A 22,681-nucleotide genomic window follows, 5' to 3' on the forward strand; every position below is an offset into this window, starting at 1 on the left:
CATCAAAAGAAAGCATATTTAATTAAGAATGCACATTGACAGGATTGAGTCTGAAATCGCAGCGGAAGTCCATTAAAACTAAATTTATTACTAAAGTATACGGTGGCGCCATCTGTTGGAGGCTTCGTACACTTAGGGCTTATAAAACTTCTGGTGTATTCATCAGATTTAGATTGTAATTAAGAATCCGTGTGAATGATTTTTACCTTAAGTTTTCGTAAATCAAGGCAAAAAATTGTTGGTTCTCAGCACAACAGAAAATTCGTTATTTTAAATATCAAGAACAGAAGTTAAAAGACATTTCTCTCCGTTTTGCCTGCAGGGATGGAGAGAGCAGCGGCTTTGCGAGGGTGAAAGGTGGAGGCGCAGCAAAACCTGAAGATAAACCCTGCAGCTTGGAAACAAGAGCCGAGCAGAAGAAGAAGAAGAAGCAGAAGAAGAAAGAAAAGCGGGAGCGCAGCATGTGTACACAGAGAGAGGAGTCGTGTCTGAAGGTGATTAGAATTGCTAATGGCCGCGTGCAATAATACCAAGCGAGAGAGAAAGAGAGGCTGGCTGGCTGTGTGTTCTCAATATGGAGAGCGACTGTATCAGCAAAGAAGCAGGCTTTTTTCCAAGGGGCAAAAGCAATAACACCAAAGTAAGAATCTGTGTGCCGCCGCCGCTGCAGAATCCAGAGGAAAGAAACGAACGAAAGAAAGCAAGCAGCTGCTGAATTCTGAAATGAGATGGAACGCGAACATCTGTTTTCCCGCAGACACGAGATTAAAAACGGGTCGCTCCTCTTTTATATATTGTTCCAACCGGTGGAAATAAGAGAAAGAAATTGGGAGCCTTCAATCAAACTTATATTCTGACCCGGGCGCGTATGATACACTTTTTTGCCGGCAGCCGCGCATGAAAAATTCATGCCGGGTCCTTTTTCCCGCGCGCCTGCTCGCAAAAAGCAGCCACTGTGCAAAGGGTTAACGAGAGTGTAATTAATTATCATTCGGCGCCGAGTGGCCGTCCTGATTGGAATACAAAGCTCTATCTCTTTCTTCGCCGGAATAAATTTGCTACTAATCACCTCAAGAGAAGGCGAATTTATGTGTTTATTCGCCGGCACGCGTTTAAATTTATATGAGCCTGTCAAACGCGCTCAGTGCGAAAGTTGAATTAATTTGAATGAGTCCCTCGAGTGCCGCGCGCGCGCTCGCGTTCATAAATATGTAATTGCAGTGCTCTCTCCGTCGCGTCGCACTTGTAGCTGGCTTTACGCATCGCAAATTTACTGCCACCACCGCTCATTATCGACTGAAAGCCTCTTTCTCTCATTGAAAGACAACACAATCGACGTCAAGTTCGATGTTTTGCAACAGCTCCAGACCTTTTATATATTGCTATCAGTTGAAGAGAGATGATAAATCAACCGCATGAATCATTCATTATGACAGAGAAATTTGAACATTCAAAACTGACAATTTTATTGCAGCTGTAAAATAATAATTCATCTTTATTTTTCTGTTTTGCATCAATATCTTGTTGGTCATAAATTTTGTTATCAAATTAAGAAAGGATTATTATATTTAATTTTATCACCGGGGTCCGGGTTGCGATCTGTGTCGGTTCCCGCCGGTCAGAAGACAATATGGCGTCGTAATAATGGAGGCCAATCAGGAGACAGTCCAGCGGCCAATCAGAAGCGTCAAAATAGAGGCGTGCCGACCTAATTATTTCATTCCCGCGTATTTTGTTACATTTCCATTAGCGTGATGTGCAATCTAACGGTCGATCAGCTGTTATTAATGAATTAACAAAAAAATTTCATTTTTCTGAAGGAATTTCTTAATAAGTTTTCCAAGCCAATTTCATTTTACGTTTTTACAGGGACCTTACAGTTTTAACGAAAAACCATCGCAAAAAACTACATACAACACAATTGTATTTGATCATCTTTTTATCGATTTAAATTAGCATTCAGTAAATTTATTTATTTTCACTCCAGAGTAAAAAATAAAACATCTCAAATCCTGCACATCAAAGAAAATACGTCGTTTTTCCTAATCACGCGCGCACCCTCGATTTGTGCCTTGCGAAGCGCAAAAAGTGTGCCGACGGCGTATATTTATTCCAACAAAGGCCGATATTTTTATTTGGTTTCACGCTTGGCTAAACAGCTCTGTTTGTGTTTGTTCTGTCCAATTGGCCCGCAAGATGTTTGCTTTCGGCAGGCAGGTGATGCTTTTCTCATGGAAAAATCCTTGCCTCGGGCGGAACAAGAAAGAGATAGAAATTACATGAAAATTCAGAGTCAACAATTATTGCATTTTGCTCGTCCTTTGACATATTTGGAGCGAGTGCGGTTGGATTTGTTGCCGCGATGAGAGAAAGAGAAGGAAGCAGCGGAAAAATTTGCGAGTCAATTTAAGGGTTGTTAGGCCGCGGAAAGGGAGGAAGGGAGGGTTGTTCATTAAAAAGAAAAGTTGGAGGAAAAGAGGAAAGTTGCCGCTTAATGAACAAGTGGGGTGAATAAAAAAGTCAGCCGACGAGAGAACGAGCGCCGAGCGAAAGAAGCTGCGGGGAAACTTCATTTGTTGAAAAGTCTTTCATTAGATTTAGTGTTTGTCAAGTCAAATCTCTCTTGTTTTATTTACTTCTTTATCTGCCGCTCGCGCGCGGATTTAGATTGTCTCTCTTCGTTATTTCGGCGCACGCAGCCAAGGCAGCAAAGAAAAAGCTGCTTCGAAATGCATTCAACGCGGCCAGATAGATAGATAGATAGATAGATACCACGAGATTGGAACTCATTTCTCTACTGGACACATTAAGATAGCAAACTATGTTTTTATTAGATTTAAAATAGCTTGAATGAAACTGGAAAAGAGAGATAAAGTCACGCAAAAAATTATAGTTTGATCGATGAGTCTAAAAGACAACAATCTGATTTAAACAAGAGAGATCAGCTAAAGGACAGAAAATTAATAGCCTGTCAGCGGGGCCAGATTCGTGCGACGCGCAGATATGGCGTCCGGTGGAGTTCGGCGCGAAAAAACGGTCACGTGAAAATGCGGGAAAGGAACCAAGTTTTCGTCAATATTGTGACATAATTTGCATTACTCTTAACTAATTGTGTCTTTTGGATCGAAAAAACAAACTCTTGACACTCATACGGCAAGAGAGCTTTTTGTTTCCCACATTCAGACGCCATCTTGGATCTGCGCAGTGCGAACCAATTTCATCTCACATCTGGCTCCCGCTGTAACCTGTTTTATTTCCCTCTCATTTTGCATAAATTACGTGGACTATATGCACCTGGATTTTGCACTGATATTTTGTCAATAATAATTAATTTAAAAAAATACAATTTTAAATTTTTTACCCTTTTCCGCGTGTTTTGGTAGTTTTCAGGTATTTCAAGTTAAGATAAAGAGCATCTATCACAAATTTTATGTAAAAAGATTTACTTTAAATTCTCCAGTCGCCAATCCCGGTGAATCTAGGTGGAATCCCGGTGGATTCAATGTTGATTCTTCCTATGCCGCGGTGGATTTTGGCACCTGGGATACTAACAAAGATCAACATCAGGTGCCTCTAAATTGATGTAGCTTTAGAGAAATAATTCATTTGGATATTCAGTGTCCAATCTAGTCTAAACTTTTGCTTTCGGCGGGCACAGTTTTCAGCTTTGGTCGTTAGTTTGGCGAAATCAAAAGGGAGCCGTGCGCTTATATATATTGCGTGCGAAAGAGCGAGTGCAATACTCGTGCGAGTAAGACGTGTGTGCGAATGCATATTCATGAGGGAGCCGGCGAGTGTGTGTGTGCTGGTAACCCCTGCACTGCCGGCTGCCTCTGCCCGCCCGTCCGTCTGCCCGGGTTAATTATGCGCAATCCTCGCCATTGACAACACTTTGCTTCATCTCTGAAAGCCTTTGTTTTATTTTGATTTGGCCGCTGCACTTCCACTTTTGCCTCTGCCACCCCAGGCCACTCTCTCCGTCAATATTTGCGTAAAGAGGTTTTCGGCAAAGTTGCATTGTGGGATATTTGGAAAGCGAAAACGCATCGATTTTTGTTTTGGGTCGCACGTTCCCTAGGAATTTTGTTTTTGAATCACGTCGCTCACACGTCATTTGATATTTGGATATTTTAAGTGAAAATTTAAATTCAATCATCTAGAAATTTTTATTAAAGTTCTGAATATTTTTTTCAGAAACCAATTTAATTTTTTTTTGTCTCCTTTCAATGAAATAAAATGGTCAATAACACTTTCAAAAGTTTCAGAATGAAAATATTGACGGATAAATTAAAATTGCGTGATTTATATTTCATAAATTGGTAAAAAAATCGGTGCTGGGATGAAAATTTTAAAAGTAAAATATTACGCTTCTTTCCGTCTTGAAATTTTGGGAATTATCTTTGAAAAATCGTTCGACCAACTCAAATTCCTTAAGATAAATACTGAGCATCCCATCTAGACATTAATTTTTGCAATTACTCATTTAATATTCGAAACTGAACAGGTCCTGGGTTGATTGGATGGCAAAAAAATAAAACGGATGCAACAAATTTAGAGCAAAAAAATTATATTTTAATATTTAATTTGTATTATCAGCGATTTATCTCCTTCTTTGGCTTTAAAAGCCATTTTTTATTTTGAACATCATTTGAAAGCACGGAGTGTAGTGCCTGAGATTAAGTGTAAATAAAAATATATATTGTCAGCCAGAAAGTCGCGATAACTCAATCTGGCAGATTGAAATTAAGTGGCGGACTAGGTGGGACGGTTGCCAAAAGCAGTCGTGCTTTTTGGCGCTGACAAGCAAAGTGAAATAAAAAAGTCGCGGCGGGGCGTATAGAGAAAAATGTAAACACAACCCCTGGCAGTCCGAAAACGCAGTAACTCTGCTCGCTTGAGGGAGTTTCATGTGTAATGCATGAGCCAAACACAATACAGCCGGCCATTTATCTTAAACAACGGCCAGAAACACACACACGCTCTCGTAAAAATTTTTATTCCTCCTTTCCGTAGCGGCGCGCCGTTTCTCTAAATTTAATTCAGCGAAACGATAACAAAAGCCAGCCTGGCGCTTATTATTTTGGCCACTGGCCGCCGCGCTAGCTCTCTGGAGGAAAAATATAAAATATATATATACGCGCGTATTGCAGTGAACGGGCGAGGAAAAAAAGTGGCTATCTACTCGTCTTCCTCTCCAGGGACAGTTCGCTCGGTAATAACCAGCAATAACTGGCCCGGGTCATCCATAATGCATTTTCCGAAACAATTTCCCAGGCCGGCCAACTTTTCAAACGCAGCTTTTCCCAATTGGATGATTCTTTCCGTCGCTTCTAGCGTCAATTTTCGGTGTAAATGTTCAAGGTTTTTGTGAACTAGACATGAAGAGTGAGAAGAGCATGCTTAATGGTGGTGTATTAAAGTGGAATGATACAGGGCAACAATTGAAAATTATTTGTATTGTTGGATCCCATGAACAATTAATCGATAAACAATTTGTTCAAAAATTTGCAATGGTAAAAAAGGACCTTCCTAAAGTGAAAATTCAAATTTTGCCTATTTCCTCCAAAATTTACAATGCTTGAGCATATTTTCTTGGCATATTCCGATTCCTCTCGTCGAGTTCTGTCCAACGGTTTATGCCACTTATTGGGGAAACTCTTGGTTTTGAAATTAAATCGGATTTCAAGTAAGGAGACAGCCATTATACCATTTGAAAAGCACGGTAACTTTCCAACCAATTTTCTCAAAAAAATTTAGGCTTTGACTGAATCATAAGGGACAAGTTTATGCATTGGCAACAAGTATTTTCCAGGTTTTTGCAGTATCATTCCTCTTTAAATAGTTTCTGTGTCTTTAGGTGTATTTAGAGAATAGAGTGTCTTTACTGGACAAGAAAATATTTAAAAGCAATTCAGAACTTATTAGTGTTTTGCTATACTTTTCTGGTTCCTGAAAATGCAATACCATTACCGAAAAATTCTTACATTATTTTATTTGGTTTTTCACTCTTATACTCAAGACAATCAAATGAAAATTGAAAATTGTCTACATCTTAACCAGTTATTATTGAAATGTCGTGGTTTTGATTCGATTATATTTTAATGATTAAATCATGCAGTCACCCAAATTTGTCTCAGGTGGTCACTGCTTTGATGAAGTGCTCAACCACAATACATCAAGCTAATACGTTCAAACAAATATTCATTTATTTCAAAATTCTTCATATTGAATATTTAATTTTATGTGTATATTGATTATTTAGCTAACGTATTTTAAAAAAACGTTAAATGTGTGGAAATATCCTATTATTAATTAAAATTACAAGTTTCGTCCTTCAGGAACTTGGCAAATGATTGTCATTTTGGTTGAGAGATGGTAAAAAAATTCTGGAGCCTGATTACAATAAAATAAATAACAAATTTTCACTAGCGCTTCATAATCAAACAATTTTAATTTATCTTAAACATTGCCAGAAACGATTTTCTGTCGCTAATGGTCCTGAAGATTTACCAGATTTACACAAAAATCATTATGCGTATTTTAGAAAAGAACAAAAAGGAGAAGTCTCAAAAAACTCCCAAAGGATAAGGTATTAGAATCAATGTTGAAACCATAATATATATTTATATGCTGATCCTAAAAGTTGGTCATAATTTTTTTCCAATATAATCTATTAAAATATGGATAATTATATAAAATTTATTTGTAAATAGTTTATTTTATTTAATTGTTAGAAAAAAATAATTCGTTTTTAATAACAATTTTTTTAAGTAAAAGAGCTTTCATTTTCCAGAACTTTTAAGTACTCAACTAATTTGAAATCGCTTTGCCACCGCTATTGCAATCTGAGCGTGAGAGAGCTGGATCTGTACGCCATCTACCCCTTTGTGCCTGCACCCTCGACCAAAATTATATGAATCGATAAATAATGATTGTTAGCTTCAAGGGATGATAATTTGTATTAAAAAAATAATTTCCATGTAATAATATCATTGTTATCTCCTGAAAATTCAGGTATTATTTTAATATTTTTTTTCCAAAAAATGCTAAAATTAAAAAAATAAATAGAAAAAAATGGTTCCAGACCGCCTAGTTTTGGGATACGTAAAATATGTCAAAACTATTAAAAATCTGAAAAAAATACTTGTGTCACAAAAGAAGATATTAAATAATAATTCCAACAAAGAGTTATCCGTTGACAAATAATAATTTGAACAAATTGCAGTGTTTATGTGCGCATTATTTCAATTAATGCGTTTCGCCATTTTTACAAAACAAAATTGTATCACAATAAAAGTAAAAAAATTAAATCCCCTTCTGATCCTATTGGTCAGTTAGCTAATAATAAAATATCTGCAATCGCAACCGCGTTTATCTTATCTAAGCTTATAAGTGTTATGAGTTGGCTTATCGGGTCCATGCAGCGCCCTACTTATATATGCCAACAATTGATTCTAGAACGCAGCACTTGACTATAGACTCGCTAAAGATGCGCATAATAGGAGTGCTTCTGGCCACTCTGCTGGCCCAACAGGCGTCTGCCCAGCTGGCTGATGTTGACTGGTGGAAGACGACCACCTTCTATCAAGTCTACCCCAGATCGTTCAAGGATACTAGTTCTGATGGAATTGGTGACCTCAAAGGTACAAAACCATATGAAAGCTTTTAGTTTTATGCTGAATTTCAATTATGTAACACATCAACATTAAATATTCGCTCTAAAATATACATTGTTTTCTAGTTTAATCATAAAGGGACGGGTAATTTTCAAAAATAAGATTTAAATAGGTCATATTAGACATGGATAAAAGCCAATAGGATAGTTATGATTAATAGATAAATAGAAATGCCAACAGGAATACTTATTATCTGCATCAATTACCAATAGCTCAAGCAAGAAAAAATGGATTCCGCGTTCATTACCTGTTTTTAATCTTTGCATATATGTACACGTGTACACATTATTGAAATGGAATTAATGCCGAATTCCATGAACAATCAAAATAATTTACCATTTTGAATTGCTGTTAAGAAATTACATAATAAATAAATAAATAAAATCGATGACCTATGGTTTTATTACACTACTGGAATTTTTGGAATTTTAAATCAATTTCATTAAAAGAGTTAATAAATCTACGTTGATGAATGTTAAAAAAAATTATTTTGAATTACAGGCTATTTGCCGATTGTTATAGAGCGATATAAATTTTATTTCAATTGCAAATTTAATCATATATTTTTCAGTCCCTAATTTAGAACTTCTAAATTAAATTTATTTTCAATTATAGGAATAACTCAGAAATTGGATCATTTCGTGGACATTGGAATCGGCGGCGTGTGGTTATCACCAGTATTCAAGTCGCCGATGAAGGATTTCGGCTATGACGTCTCTGACTTTAGGGAAATCGATCCCATTTTCGGCACCATGGCCGATTTTGAAGAGCTTGCCCAAGGTTGCAAGGATAGAGGTAACTATAATATATTTATTTTAAAGGATTAAAACAAAAATTATATGGGTTTCTTTTTCAGGACTTAAGTTGGTTCTGGACTTTGTACCCAACCACTCGAGTGACGAGCACGAATGGTTTACCAAGTCGATTGCGAGGGAAGACCCATACACGGATTACTACACATGGCAAGATCCAAAGGGTGTGAACGAGAGTGGCCACCCCATTCCACCCAATAACTGGGTAAACCCTGTTGCTTTTTTTTAAATTTATGAGCTTTGTTTATATCAATATGCTTGGTTGTTGATGAATTAGTGTTTGAATTAATAAATAAAATCTACATTTTCTGCAGTTGAGCGTCTTTGGTGGCTCTGCCTGGGAGTACAATGAGGAACGTGAGCAATTTTATTTGCACCAGTTTGTCGCTGGACAGCCTGATTTGAACTACCGCAACCCCTTGGTTGTGACGGAAATGGAAGTAAGTATGCTTCTTTGAAACTATAATTCTAGAAATTTAAATCATAGGCAGTTTTAAATTAAAGATGAATGGTTTGAAACAATCTATTCTAATAATAGTGATTTGCCAATTTTGTTTTTTTATTGTATGTACTAATGATGATTTTTTTCAGGATATTTTGAGATTCTGGATGGACAAAGGCGCCGATGGCTTCCGTTTGGACGCCTTTCCTCACTTGATGGAGGACCAAACCTTCCCCGACGAACCCCCAAGCGACGACCCCGAGTTTACGCCTGACCAGTGGGGCTCCCTTTCGCACATTTACACCGCCGACCTACCTGAACTCTATCCAATCATCTATGGCTTCAGAAAAGTCGTCGACGAAAAGCAAGAAGAGCTCGGCAGACAAATGTGAGCATTTTTTATATATATGAGTATAGTTACAATATTTCTAAGAGCTACTGAATCATGTCTAAAAATAGGAGCTAAATTAAAGCTGCGGCGAGAGATTACCATCATTTTTGTAATATTTTTCATGCATTGTGTTCCCATCCTTGCTGTCTTATCTCATTTATTTAACTGTGTATTGATACGGCAAGAATAAACAAGTGTAATATTTGCGTTAGTGAAACTCTCCGTGATTTTAACGCCTGCATTTCCCGTTTAAAATAAGCTCAGCATGCGTTGTATTAAACTTAAATCAAAGTTTTTTTTAATTGAAGCCCCAATCATTTATTGTTCTTGAATAACAGGAAAAACACTATTTTTATTTCAGGGTGATGATGGTTGAGGCATACACCAGCTTGGAAAACACGATGAAATATTATGGCGAGGGAGACGTAATGGGTGCCCACTTCCCCTTCAACTTCGAGTTCATCACCAACGTGAACAACGAAACCACCGCTTCTGAACTGAAAGCAATCATCGACAGGTGGCAAAACGCCCTGCCCAGCGGTGCGTGGTCTAACTGGGTGGTAAGTAATCAGTTCAAGATCTAATAAATGTATACATTTTATTTAAAAACAATTATGCATCTATAATAATTCTTTTTGTACGAGGTTAGTGGCTTAAAATTTAATGAAATTCGTGCAATCTGCTAGTATAAATATTTTCTTTTCTAAATGCTTGATAAATTGATTTAATTAAAAATAACTTTGAAACCGTTTTAGTAATTTTTGTAAATATCTCCTTCATGTTCAATTACTTCTATACAAATTTGTAATTTTATATTAGATAATTAATGCATAAAAAAGAGGCAACTCTGCATTTCAGAGGAAATATGGAACCTTATTGTAATAAACTTAAATTTTTAAATGCAAATATATTTTTTTTGTGATTTAATGTAGAACTTAAACATTTTGTAATTGATTCACAGATTGGAAACCATGACAGAACAAGGGTGGCGTCACGTTTCGGCCGCGATTTCAGCATTGCGGCCATCACGATGGGCCAACTGCTTCCAGGCACTGCCATCACCTACAACGGCGAGGAAATCAACATGGAAGATACATGGATCTCGTGGGCAGACACGGTCGACCCCCAGGGATGTCAGGCTGGACCTGAATTCTACGAAAAGTTCACCAGAGACCCTGTCCGCACACCGTACCAGTGGGATGACTCAGTTTATGCGGGTAAATACATCAAATCTTAAACAAAAAACGGAAAAATTGCAAATAAAATAAAATATACTAGTTGAGAGTCCAGTTTGGACAAAAATCAATTGTTGATGTGACTTTTCACAAGTGCTGTTCCTTTTAAATACTTTTCACTCAGCGGAAAATTCTAAAAACACAATCACAGAAATTAAATTTTAATTCAATCATATTTTCTTTTCTATAGGTTTCACGACTGCTAACTCCGACAAACCCTGGCTGCCAGTGAACGATAATTATAGAGAATTGAACCTTGCCGCACAGAAGCTAGAGGAAAATAGCCCATACGCCATTTACAAGAAATTGACCGCGATGAGGAAGGACATGAACGCCGTGAGGTCAGGACAGCTGGGAACCTCAACCGTCGGGGATGACATTTTCGTTTTTACCAGGTAAATGCCAGAAAAAGTTTAAGTCTCAGACTTTTTTACAAATTAAGATTTTTATAGGTACTTGCAAAGTGCTGACGAAAAGAGCATCTTGGTGGTGGTCAATCTGGCCGAGAATGAGGTCAACGCTGACCTTAGTGGCGTGCCAACCCTTAAGTCTGGAGCAATGATCACTTATCACGTGGGCGTCAACTCGTCTTACACATCTGGGTAAGATTGATAAAAGATTGATACAATATGCAACCTGGTTTGCTGAACTGCCAACCAGATTGCATATTTTCTTAATTTCAACGAAAATTTTGTATTTTTCTCACAATAAAAATCTTTAAATGTAAATATCAGGTTGGAATAATTTCCTATTTATTTAATTTTGGAATTTAAATTTTAGGCAAGAAGTGTCGCCATCGTCGGTGAATGTTCCAGCCAGAGGGTCATTGGTGTTCCTCTACACCAATGCAGCAAGCACAACGGTTCGCGCCTCCCTGCTTCTTGTTTTCTCTGTTATCCTCTCTTTGCTCCACTGAAAAACAGAATAATATTCTATATTGCCATGTACATTTCTGAATCATAGAGACAGATAATAAAGTAGATATAAATAACAAATAAATTGATTTATTTTTCTCAGACCTAAAGACTACTCTTTTTAATCCAAGATTTTTATAAATTCTGAAACATGCTTGTTTGATCTGACAAAAGGTTGAGAAAAACCTCCATATTGAGAAGTTTTCAAACAGTATTTTAATTTAATTTTATGTTTATTTCAATTTTACGGAACTTAAATAAAATGATTAAGCATATGGAAATGGTTGTCATTTTGTTTGGGAAATAGTAAAAAATGCTGGAGCCTGATTTCAATAAAATAAATAACAATTTTCTCTAGCGCCACATAATTAAACAATTTTAATTTTTATCTAAGACATTGCCAGACCCGATTTTCTATAGCTAATGGTCCTGAAGATTTTCCAGACTTACACCAAAAATTACTGTAGATTTTATTCAATTAATGCGTTTCGCCTTTTTTACAAAAGAAAATTGTATCACAACAAAAGTACCAAAAATTAAATCACCTTCGGATCCTATTGGTCATTTAGCTAATAATAAAATATCTGCAATCGCAACCGCGTTTATCTTATCTAAGCTTATAAATGTCATGCGTTGACTCATCGGGTCCGTGCAACAAATGATTCAAGAACGCTGCACTTGTCCAAAGACTCGCTAAAGATGCGCATAATAGGAGTGATTCTGGCCACTCTGCTGGCCCAACAGGCCTCTGCCCAGCTGGCTGATGTTGACTGGTGGAAGACGACCACCATCTACCAGGTCTACCCCAGATCATTCAAGGATACCAATGCTGATGGAATTGGTGACCTCAAAGGTACCAAACAATTTGAAAACTTTTAGTTTTATGCTGAATTTCAAATAAAATTTTAATAAAATCGATGACCTATGGATTTATTACACTACTGGAATTTAAATCAATTCCATTAAAAGAGTTGATAATAGATACACAATTTTTTTCGAATTACAGATTATTTGCCGATTGCTATACAAATAAATTTAATTTTAATTGCAAATTAAACTATTTTCTTTTTAGCCCTTAATTTAGAACTCAAAAATGAAATTTATCTTCACTTTTAGGAATTACTCTGAAACTGGATCATTTCGTGGACATTGGAATCGGCGGCTTGTTGTTGTCACCGGTGTTCAAGTCGCCGATGAAGGATTTCGGCTACGACGTATCTGACTTTAGGGAAATCGATCCCATTTTCGGCACAATGGTCGATTTTGAAGAGCTTGTCCAAGGTTGCAAGGATAGAGGTAATTATAATAATTTTTTTAATGATTAAAACCAAAAATTATATGGCTTTCTTTTTCAGGACTTAAGCTGGTTCTGGAATTAGTGCCCAACCACTCAAGTGACGAGCACGTATGGTTTACCAAGTCGATTGCGAGAGAAGACCCATTCACGGATTACTACACATGGCGAGATCCAAAGGGTTTGAACGCGAGTGGCCACCCCATTCCACCCAATAACTGGGTAAATCCTGCTGCTTTTTTTAAAATTTTTAGCTTTGTATCTTTAAATATGCTTGGTTGTTGATTAAATAATGTTTGAGTTAAGATTTGGATCTAAATTTTCTGCAGTTGAGCGTCTTTGGCGGCTCTGCCTGGGAGTACAATAAGGAACGTGAGCAGTTTTATTTGCACCAGTTTCTCGCTGGACAGCCTGATTTGAACTACCGCAACCCCAGGGTCACGAAGGAAATGGATGTAAGTAAACTTGTTTGAAACTAATTCTAGAAATTTAAATCACAGGCAGTTTTAAAAATAAATTTAATGAATGGTTTAAATAATCTATTCTAATAGTGATTTGCCAATTTTGTTTTTTATTGTATGTACTAATGATACTAAGGATATTTTGGGATTCTGGATGGACAAAGGCGCTGATGGCTTCCGTTTGAACGCCATGCCGCACTTGATGGAGGATCAAACCTTCCCCGACGAACCCCCAAGCAACGACCCCGAGTTTACGCCTGACCAGTGGGGCTCCCTTTCGCACATTTACACCACCGACCTACCTGAACTCTATTCATACGTCTTTATCTTCAGAAAAGTCATCGATTCGAAGCAAGAAGAGCTCGGCAGACAAATGTGAGCAGTTTTTAATTTAAATTTCAGTTTCATATATATGAGTAGTTCCAAATGAATAAATTTATATTTTAAGCCAGCGATATTTTCAAGAGCTAATGAATTAGTTCTAAAAATAGGAGCCAAATTGAAGCTCACAATCAGAGTGCGGCGAGAGATTACCATAATTTTTCATGCATTGTGTGCCCATTCTTGCTGTCTTATCTCATTTATTTTAACTGTGTATTGATACGCCAAGAATAAACAAGTATAATGTTTGCGTAAGTGAAACTCTCCGTGATTTTAACGCCTGCATTTCCCCCGTTTCAAAAAGCTCAGCATGCGTGGAATTAAACTTGAATCAAAGTTTATTCTTAATTGAAACCCCAATCATTTATTAATTGTTCTTGAATAACAGGAAAAACACCATTTTTTTATTTCAGGGTGATGATGGTTGAGGCGTACACCAGCCTGGAAAACACAATGAAATATTATGGCGATGAATATATTGAATATGCCCACTTCCCCTTCAATTTCGAGATCATCACCAACGTTAACAACAAGACCACCGCTTCTGAACTGAAAGCAATCATCGACAGGTGGCAAAACGCCCTGCCCAGCGGTGCGTGGTCTAATTGGGTGGTAAGTAATCAGTTCAATATCCAATAAAATAAATGTATACATATTTTTTAAAAACAATTATGCTACTATAATTATTATTAATGGTTTATTAAACGCAAAATATGCGTGCAACACTCTACATCTAAAGGTTAATCAATTTTTACACATTTTCGCTGCTTCTCTCAAAGTAAGTCTTCTTGCTGTACACTTTTGGATATGATATTTTTCACAAGTCTCGCCACAGAACTTACATCTACAATCATAATTAGGCTCATAGTGAAACGTTGCATTATTACAGAAAATATAGTGATAGCCATGACAAGCAAATCTTGCAAAAATATGTCTATCAGGAAAATCAGGGCCACGCCAGTTGTCATTAATCATAGTTTCAGTCTCAAAAAACTCAGAACAAATTAACAGTCTATTTGTTTTCTTTTCTTCACAGAACTTTATATACACATCAGTCTCTGGTAGATTAAATCTAACCTTTAAGTCAGTTACATATAAATTGGAGTCTTTCGCAATCAATTCATAAACATAACGAGATCTATTATACTTAGAAATTCCAAGCACTTTTTTAAAATAGCGAGTTTTCACTCTTTCTAGATTTACAAAATCCATGTTAGTTAGATGTGGCCAGATAATTTCAATTCCATATGAGGCTGTTGGCGAGATTTTAAGGTCGAAGAGTTTATGCTACTATAATGATACTTCTTAAACAAATTGTGTGGCTCAAAATTGAAAGAAATTCATGCAATCTGCTATTAAGTACAACCCCTTTAATAAAAGACCAATCTTAATAAATATTTTAAATTTTAAAATGTATGACTCAGCTTGAAAATCAGGGCTCGTGTAAGAGGAATAAATGCAATCAATCCACATTTTTATCAGAAATTTCCCAAAGTTGTTTGTGTTTTCAAAATTCGCATTAAATCTTTTAAATTAAATTTATTTTTAAACCGTTTTAATTTTTTTTAAAAAAAATTCTCCCTTATGTTCAATTAATACTGATTTAAAAATTAACTTAGTGATTTTACTTTAGATAATGAATGCATCCAAAAAAAATGAGGCAGAGAGTGGCTTTGCAATTCTACATTTCAGATCGAATTGGGACTATTATTTTAAAGATCTTTGCTATTGAAACGCAAATGTATGATTTAATTTTAGCATTTTGCAATTGAATCACAGATTGGAAACCATGACCGAAGAAGGGTGGCGTCACGTTTCGGCCGCGATTTCAGCACTGCAGTGGTGATCATGGGTCAGTTGCTGCCAGGCACGGCGATCACCTACAACGGCGAGGAAATCAACATGGAAGATACGTGGATCTCGTGGGCAGACACGGTCGACCCCCAGGGATGTCAGGCTGGACCTGAATTCTACGAAAAGTTCACCAGAGACCCTGTTCGCACACCGTACCAGTGGGATGACTCAGCTTATGCAGGTAAATCCGTCAAGTCTTCAAAAAAGCTGGAAAACAAAAATTCAAACAAATTTAATTGATATATACTATATTTTTTGATAAAATTATTTAAAAATATACAAATTGAGAGTCCAGTTTGGACAAAAATCAATTGTTGATGTGACTTTTCACAAGTGCTGTTCCTTTTAAATACTTTTCACTCAGCGGAAAATTCTAAAAACACAATCACAGAAATTAAATTTTAATTCAATCATATTTTCTTTTCTATAGGTTTCACGACTGCTAACTCCGACAAACCCTGGCTGCCAGTGAACGATAATTATAGAGAATTGAACCTAGCTGCACAGAAGCTAGAGGAAAATAGCCCTTACGCCATTTACAAGAAATTGACCGCGATGAGGAAGGACATGAACGCCGTGAGGTCAGGACAGCTGGGAACCTCAACCGTCGGGGATGACATTTTCGTTTTCACCAGGCAAATGCCAGAAAAAGTTTTAACTCCCAGATTATTTGACAAATTAAATTTTTCTATAGGTACTTGCAGAGTGCTGACGAAAAGAACGTCTTGGTGGTTGTCAATCTGGCCGAGAATGAGGTCAATGCTGACCTTAGTGGCGTGCCAACCCTTAAGTCTGGAGCAATGATCACTTATCACGTGGGCGTCAACTCGTCTTACACATCTGGGTAAGATTGATAAAATATGCAACCTGGTTTGCTGAGCTGCCAACCAGATTGCATATTTTCTTCAACGAAAATTTTGTATTTTTCTCTCAATAAAAATCTTAAAATGTAAATATCAGGTTGGAATAATTTCCTATTTATTTAATTTTGAAATTTAAATTTTAGGCAAGAACTGTCGCCATCGTCGGTGAATGTTCCAGCCAGAGGGTCATTGGTGTTCCTCTACACCAATGCAGCAAGCACAACGGTTCTCGCCTCCCTGCTTCTCGTTTTCTCTGTTATCCTCTCTCTGCTCCACTGAAAAACAGAATAATATTCTATTTTTCTAGCTATGTACATTTCTGAATCATAGAGACAGATAATAAAGTAGATACAAAATAATAAACACAATGATTGAATTTTTTGGATCCATATTCTGAGCTTCAACCTCAATGGTCGCGGCGAAAATATTCCAACGTTTCTACGGCGAATGGCTGAACCGATTTTGGTTATCAGTACGTCAAAAAAGAAACTTAATTGAAGAATGCACAGTAGCTAGATTGAGTCTGAAATCGCAGTGGAAGTGCCTTAAAAGTGAAAGTCTACGGTGGCGCCATCTGTTGGCGGCTTCGAACACTTAGGGTTTATGCAACTGGTGAATTAAAAAACGTTTTAGTGTTAAACTAGTTTGAAATCGCTTTGCCAATCGCTATTGCAATCTGAGCGTGAGAGAGCTGGATTTGTACGCCATCTACCCCTTAGAACTTGCACCCTCGACCAAAATTATATGAATCGATAAATGATTGTTAGCTACTAGGGATACTTTATATTCAAAAAATAATTTCCATATGGAAATCATTATTATCTCTTTAAATTTCAGCCATTTTTAAAATATTTTTCTTGTCCAAAATTACCAAATTTTTAAAACTAGAAAAAATAGGTTTCGGATTGCCTAGTTTGGGGACATGTAAAGTATGCCAAATTTATTAAATATCTGAAAAAATACACGTGTCATAAAAGATATAAGATGGTAATTCCAATAAAGAAGTTATCCGTTGACAAAAAATAATTTGAAAAATTGCAGTGTGTATGTGCGCAATATTTCAATTAATGCGTTCCGCCTTTTTTACAATAAAATTATATCACAATAAAAATACAAAAATTAAATCACCTCTTCTGATCCTATTGGTCATTTAGCTAATAATAAAACATCTGCAATCGCAACCGCGTTTATCTTATCTAAGCTTATAAGTGTCATGAGTTGACTTATCGGGTCCGTGCAACGCCCTACTTGTACAAATGCCAACAAATGACTTCAGAACGCTGCACTTGTCCAAAGACTCGCTAAAGATGCGAATAATTGGAGTGGTCCTGGCCACTCTGCTGGCCCAACAGGCCTCTGCCCAGCTGGCTGATGTTGACTGGTGGAAGACGACCACCATCTACCAGGTCTACCCCAGATCATTCAAGGATACCAATGCTGATGGAATTGGTGACCTCAAAGGTACACAACAATTTGAAAACTTTTAGTTTTATGCTGAATTTCAATTATCTAACACATCAAAATGAAATATTCGCTCTAAAAATTTAATTGTTTTCTAGTTTAATCATAAAGGGACGGGAAATTTTCAAAATAAGATTAAATTGTAGGTCATATTAGTCATGAATAGCACAATAGGATAATTATGGTTGGAAAGATAAAAATGCCAACAGGAATAATTATTATCTCCTGCAATACCAATAACTCAAAGCTCTTTAAATTTTGAAAAAATGGGATTCTGTGTTCATTACATGTTTTTATCTTTGTGTGAACAAGTTTAGTGTACATTATTAAGATGAAATTAATGCCGGATTCCATGAAAATTCGTAAGAGGCAGTAGGAGAAACTTTTAGATCAAAGAGTTTAATTGCCGTTTCAATCGAAATTTTAGGCAAGTTTTTAATGCTATAAGTTGCCATAAGGGCTGCCCTCGCTCGTTTCTTTTCATGCCAACCAAAGGATACTCCTGATACTTGAAGCATAACACAACCAAATAACAAAATTCTGTGACAAAATCAACATTCACACCTTCTCGCTTATTCAATTTTCTCCTTCAATGCGCAACGACCGCGTCCCTTATTTCTAAATTTCATTGTTTTACATTTATCTAACTAAGTTCAACTGAAGACTTCTACTTTGTAAGTATTCCTTTACAGCAACATATGCAATGCACAAATCACTCAGTGTCTCACTTGTCAGCACAATATTATCCGCAAATAAAATAGCTTTAAGCCCAGGGATATGATTAATCACTTCATTAATATCATTGATTGAAAGATTAAAAAGAAAAGGAGATAAACAGCCACCCTGACGTACACCATTAGACTGCAAAATTATTTCTGACTCATTGTCAGTCACACCGTCAACAATTCTTAAAAAAATTAAGACTAAAGAATGATCTAGATATTTGAGTTCTACTATTGACATTTTGTTTGACTCAATAATTTTCCTGAAAATTATAATTCTATCCACCGATTCAAAAACTTTCTTTCCGTCTAAAAATAGCGCAAGCAATGGTTTTTCCTATCATAAAATGAAACATTTGTTTCTTCAATGAGCTGCGTAACTTCTTGCATTGTGGATTTCTATATGATTTACAATTTTGAATTCTTGAATTGTTGTTAAGAAATTACACATAAAAAAATAATGAAATCGATGGACTGTGGTTTTATTACACTACTGAAATTTTCGGAATTTTAAATCAATTTCTTTAAAAGAGTTAATAAATCCACGTTGATGAATGATGAATGGTAACAATTTTTTTATTTTGAATTACAGGCCGGCTATTTGGCGATTGTTATGTAGAGAGATATAAATTTTATTTCAATTGCAAATTTAATCATATATTTTTCAGTCCCTAATTTAGATCATCTATATTAAATTTATTTTCAATTATAGGAATAACTCTGAAATTGGATCATTTCGTGGACATTGGAATCGGTGCATTGTTGTTGTCACCGGTGTTCAAGTCGCCGATGAAGGATTTCGGCTACGACGTATCTGACTTTAGGGAAATCGATCCCATTTTCGGCACAATGGCCGATTTTGAAGAGCTTGCCCAAGGTTGCAAGGATAGAGGTAATTATAATAATTTTTTAATGCTTAAAACCAAAAATTATATGGCTTTCTTTTTCAGGACTTAAGCTGGTTATGGAATTAGTGCCCAACCACTCAAGTGACGAGCACGTATGGTTTACCAAGTCGATTGCGAGAGAAGAACCATTCACGGATTACTACACATGGCTAGATCCGAAGGGTATCAACGAGACTAGTGGAGAACCCATTCCACCCAATAACTGGGTAAACCCTGTTGCTTTTATTTAAATTTATGAGCTTTGTTTATATCAATATGCTTGGTTTGTTCATGAATCAGTGTTTAAATTAATAAATAAAATCTAAATTTTCTGCAGTTGAGCGTCTTTGGTGGCTCTGCCTGGGAGTACAATGAGGAACGTGGGCAGTTTTATTTGCACCAGTTTCACGCTGGACAGCCTGATTTGAACTACCGCAACCTCTTGGTTTTGACGGAAATGGAAGTAAGTACTATACTCCTTTGAAACCAATTCTAGAAATTTAAAATCAAAAGCAGTTTTAAATTAAAGATGAATGGTTTAAAATAATATTTTCTAATAGTGAACTGCCAATTTGGTTTTTTATTGTATGTACTATAATGATGATTTTTTAGGATATTTTGAATTTCTGGATGGACAAAGGCGCCGATGGCTTCCATTTCGATGCCATGCCGCACTTGATGGAGGATCAATCCTTCCGTGACGAGCCCCCAAGCAACGACACCGAGTTTACGCCAGACCAGTGGGGCTCCCTTTCGCACATTTACACCACCGACATACCTCAACTCTTTAATAACGTCTATCTCTTCAGAAAAGTCATCGATTCGAAGCAAGAAGAGCTCGGCAGACAAATGTGAGCAATTCTTTTGATTTAAATTTAAGCTTCATGTATGAGTATTTCCAGATGATTATAAATTGATATTTTAAGCGAGCAATATTTTTAAGAGCCACTGAATCATTTCTAAAAATAGCTATTCATTTCTTGTTTTTGAATATCAGGAAAAACACTATTTTTATTTCAGGGTGATGATGGTTGAGGCGTACACCAGCCTGGAAAACATGATGAAATACTATGGCGATGGATTTAATGAGGGTGCCCACATCCCCTTCAATTTCGAGTTCATCACCAACTGAATAACGAGACCACCGCTTCTGAACTGAAAGAAATCACCGACAGGTGGCAAAACGCCCTGCCCAGCGGTGCGTGGTCTAATTGGGTGGTAAGTAATCATTTCAAGATCCATAAAAAGCATACTTATTTAAAAAATATATATATATTACTGTAATAATGCTTCTTAAACAAATTGTGTGGCTCAAAATTGAACGAAATTCATGCAATCTGCAACAAGCCCTTTAATAAATGTTCAATCTTCATAGGCTGATTAATTTAAATTTTAAAATGTATGACTCAGCTTGAAAATCAGGGCTCGTGTAAAATAATAAATGTGATCAATCAACATTTTTATAAGAAATTTCCCAAGGTTGTGTACATTTTCAAAAATATCATTAAATCTTTTATATTTAAAATTATTTCTAAACTTTTTCAGTAATTGTTGACAAGTTCTCCTTTATGTTCAGTAAGTACTTTTGTGATTTTACTTTAGATAATTAATGCATAAAAAAATGAGGCAGAGAGTGGCTTTGCAATTTTGCATTTCAGAGCGAATGGGGAATATTATTTTAAGAATCTTTGCTACTGAAACGCAAATGTGAAATTTAACTTAAACATTTTGTAATTGAATCACAGATTGGAAACAATGAGCGAACGAGGGTGGCGTCACGTTTCGGCCGCGATTTCAGCACTGCAGTAGTGATCATGGGTCAGTTGCTGCCAGGCACGGCGATCACCTACAACGGCGAGGAAATCAACATGGAAGATACATGGATATCGTGGACAGACACGGTCGACCCCCAGGGATGTCAGGCTGGACCTGAATTCTACGAAAATTTCAGCAGAGACCCTGTTCGCACACCTTACCAGTGGGATGACTCAGCTTATGCAGGTAAATCCGTCAAGTCTTAAAAAATACGAGGAAAAAGTGCAAAAAATCACAAAAATTCATATAAAAAAATTAATACTATATTTGTTTGATAAAGTTATTTAAAAATATACAAATTGAGGGTCCAGTGTGGACAAAAATCAATTGTTGATGTGACTTTTCACAAGTGCTGTTCCTTTTAAATACTTTTCACTCAGCGGAAAATTCTAAAAACACCATCACAGAAATTAAATTTTCATTCAATCACATTTTCTTTTCTATAGGTTTCACGACTGCTAACTCCGACAAACCCTGGCTGCCAGTGAACGATAATTATAGAGAATTGAACCTAGCTGCACAGAAGCTAGAGGAAAATAGCCCTTACGCCATTTACAAGAAATTGACCACGATGAGGAAGAACATGAACGCCGTGAGGTCAGGACAGCTGGGAACCTTAACCGTCGGGGATGACATTTTCGTTTTCACCAGGTAAGAGGAAGTTTTAACTCCCAGATTATTTGACAAATTCAGTTTTTCTATAGGTATTTGCAAAGTGCTGACGAAAAGAGCGTCTTGGTGGTGGTCAATCTGGCCGAGAATGAGGTCAACGCTGACCTTAGTGGCGTGCCAACCCTTAGGTCTGGAGCAATGATCACTTATCACGTGGGCGTCAACTCGTCTTACACATCTGGGTAACATTGATAAAATATGCAACCTGGTTTGCTGAGCTGCCAACCAGGTTGCATATTATTTTCTTAATTTCAACGAAAATTTCTATATTTCTCACAATAAAAATCTTTAAATAGGAATAATTTCCTATATAATTTTGGAATATAAATTTTAGGCAACAACTGTCGCCATCGTCGGTGAATGTTCCAGCCAGAGGATCATTGGTGTTCCTCTACACCAATGCAGCAAGCACAACTGTTCTCGCCTCCCTGCTTCTCGTTTTCTCTGTTATCCTCTCTCTGCTCCACTGAAATAGAGTATAATATTCTATAGTGCCTTGTACATATCTGAATCATAGAGACCTATAATAAAGTAATATAAAATAATAAACAAAATGATTGATTTTTTCTGACCTACAGACTTACCCTTTTTAATCCTATTAAATTTTTTGAGATTTTAGAGTAAAAAATTACTTGCAGAACATTATAATATTGTTATGCATCAAAAATATTTCTAAATTGAATCTGAAGCATATATCAAATATTTTTTCATGCAATTTAATCTTTTAATCGTTGAAATTTTCTTTTTCGAACGCCTAGAAAATTAGTAAAAAGAGGTTAAGAGTCATATCAACAATAGTTT

General features: G+C 36.4%; 2 protein-coding genes and 1 pseudogene across 2 annotated transcripts in view; all 3 read left to right on the plus strand.

Annotated features, from left to right (window-relative positions):
- Positions 1-11,574, plus strand: part of LOC135939433 (maltase A1-like) — a 44,229-nt gene extending 32,655 nt beyond the window's left edge. The window contains exons 2-12 of the mRNA XM_065483823.1: positions 323-494; positions 7,459-7,643; positions 8,292-8,471; positions 8,533-8,693; positions 8,803-8,928; positions 9,080-9,318; positions 9,683-9,881; positions 10,283-10,538; positions 10,747-10,951; positions 11,009-11,158; positions 11,337-11,574. Coding sequence (XP_065339895.1) covers positions 7,490-7,643; positions 8,292-8,471; positions 8,533-8,693; positions 8,803-8,928; positions 9,080-9,318; positions 9,683-9,881; positions 10,283-10,538; positions 10,747-10,951; positions 11,009-11,158; positions 11,337-11,472 — 1,806 coding nt within the window. The 5' untranslated portion in view covers positions 323-494; positions 7,459-7,489 and the 3' untranslated portion in view covers positions 11,473-11,574. The remainder of the gene's footprint in view (positions 1-322; positions 495-7,458; positions 7,644-8,291; positions 8,472-8,532; positions 8,694-8,802; positions 8,929-9,079; positions 9,319-9,682; positions 9,882-10,282; positions 10,539-10,746; positions 10,952-11,008; positions 11,159-11,336) is intronic.
- A 554-nt stretch (positions 11,575-12,128) lies between these two features.
- Positions 12,129-16,670, plus strand: LOC135939435 (maltase A1-like). The gene is made up of 10 exons (XM_065483826.1): positions 12,129-12,323; positions 12,587-12,766; positions 12,826-12,986; positions 13,094-13,219; positions 13,362-13,600; positions 14,020-14,218; positions 15,386-15,641; positions 15,891-16,095; positions 16,155-16,304; positions 16,467-16,670. Exons 1-10 carry the CDS (start codon positions 12,170-12,172, stop codon positions 16,600-16,602), a joined length of 1,806 nt encoding a protein of 601 aa, XP_065339898.1. The 5' UTR covers positions 12,129-12,169; the 3' UTR covers positions 16,603-16,670.
- Positions 16,671-17,603: 933 nt separating this feature from the next.
- Positions 17,604-22,382, plus strand: LOC135940746 (maltase A1-like; annotated as a pseudogene).
- Positions 22,383-22,681: the final 299 nt, after the last annotated feature.

The sequence above is a fragment of the Cloeon dipterum genome, chromosome 3 (genome assembly GCF_949628265.1).
Source record: "Cloeon dipterum chromosome 3, ieCloDipt1.1, whole genome shotgun sequence".
Lineage (NCBI taxonomy): Eukaryota > Metazoa > Arthropoda > Insecta > Ephemeroptera > Baetidae > Cloeon > Cloeon dipterum.

What these genes read in the sequence shown, in the direction of transcription:
- LOC135939435 (XM_065483826.1), top strand. Translation starts at nt 12,170, where the DNA reads ATGCGCATAATAGGAGTGATTCTGGCCACTCTGCTGGCCCAACAGGCC. An exon ending in GGATGACTCAGCTTATGCAG is followed by an intron (nt 15,642 to 15,890) that starts GTAAATCCGTCA and finishes TCTTTTCTATAG; the next exon opens with GTTTCACGACTGCTAACTCC. An exon ending in AACTCGTCTTACACATCTGG is followed by an intron (nt 16,305 to 16,466) that starts GTAAGATTGATA and finishes TTTAAATTTTAG; the next exon opens with GCAAGAACTGTCGCCATCGT.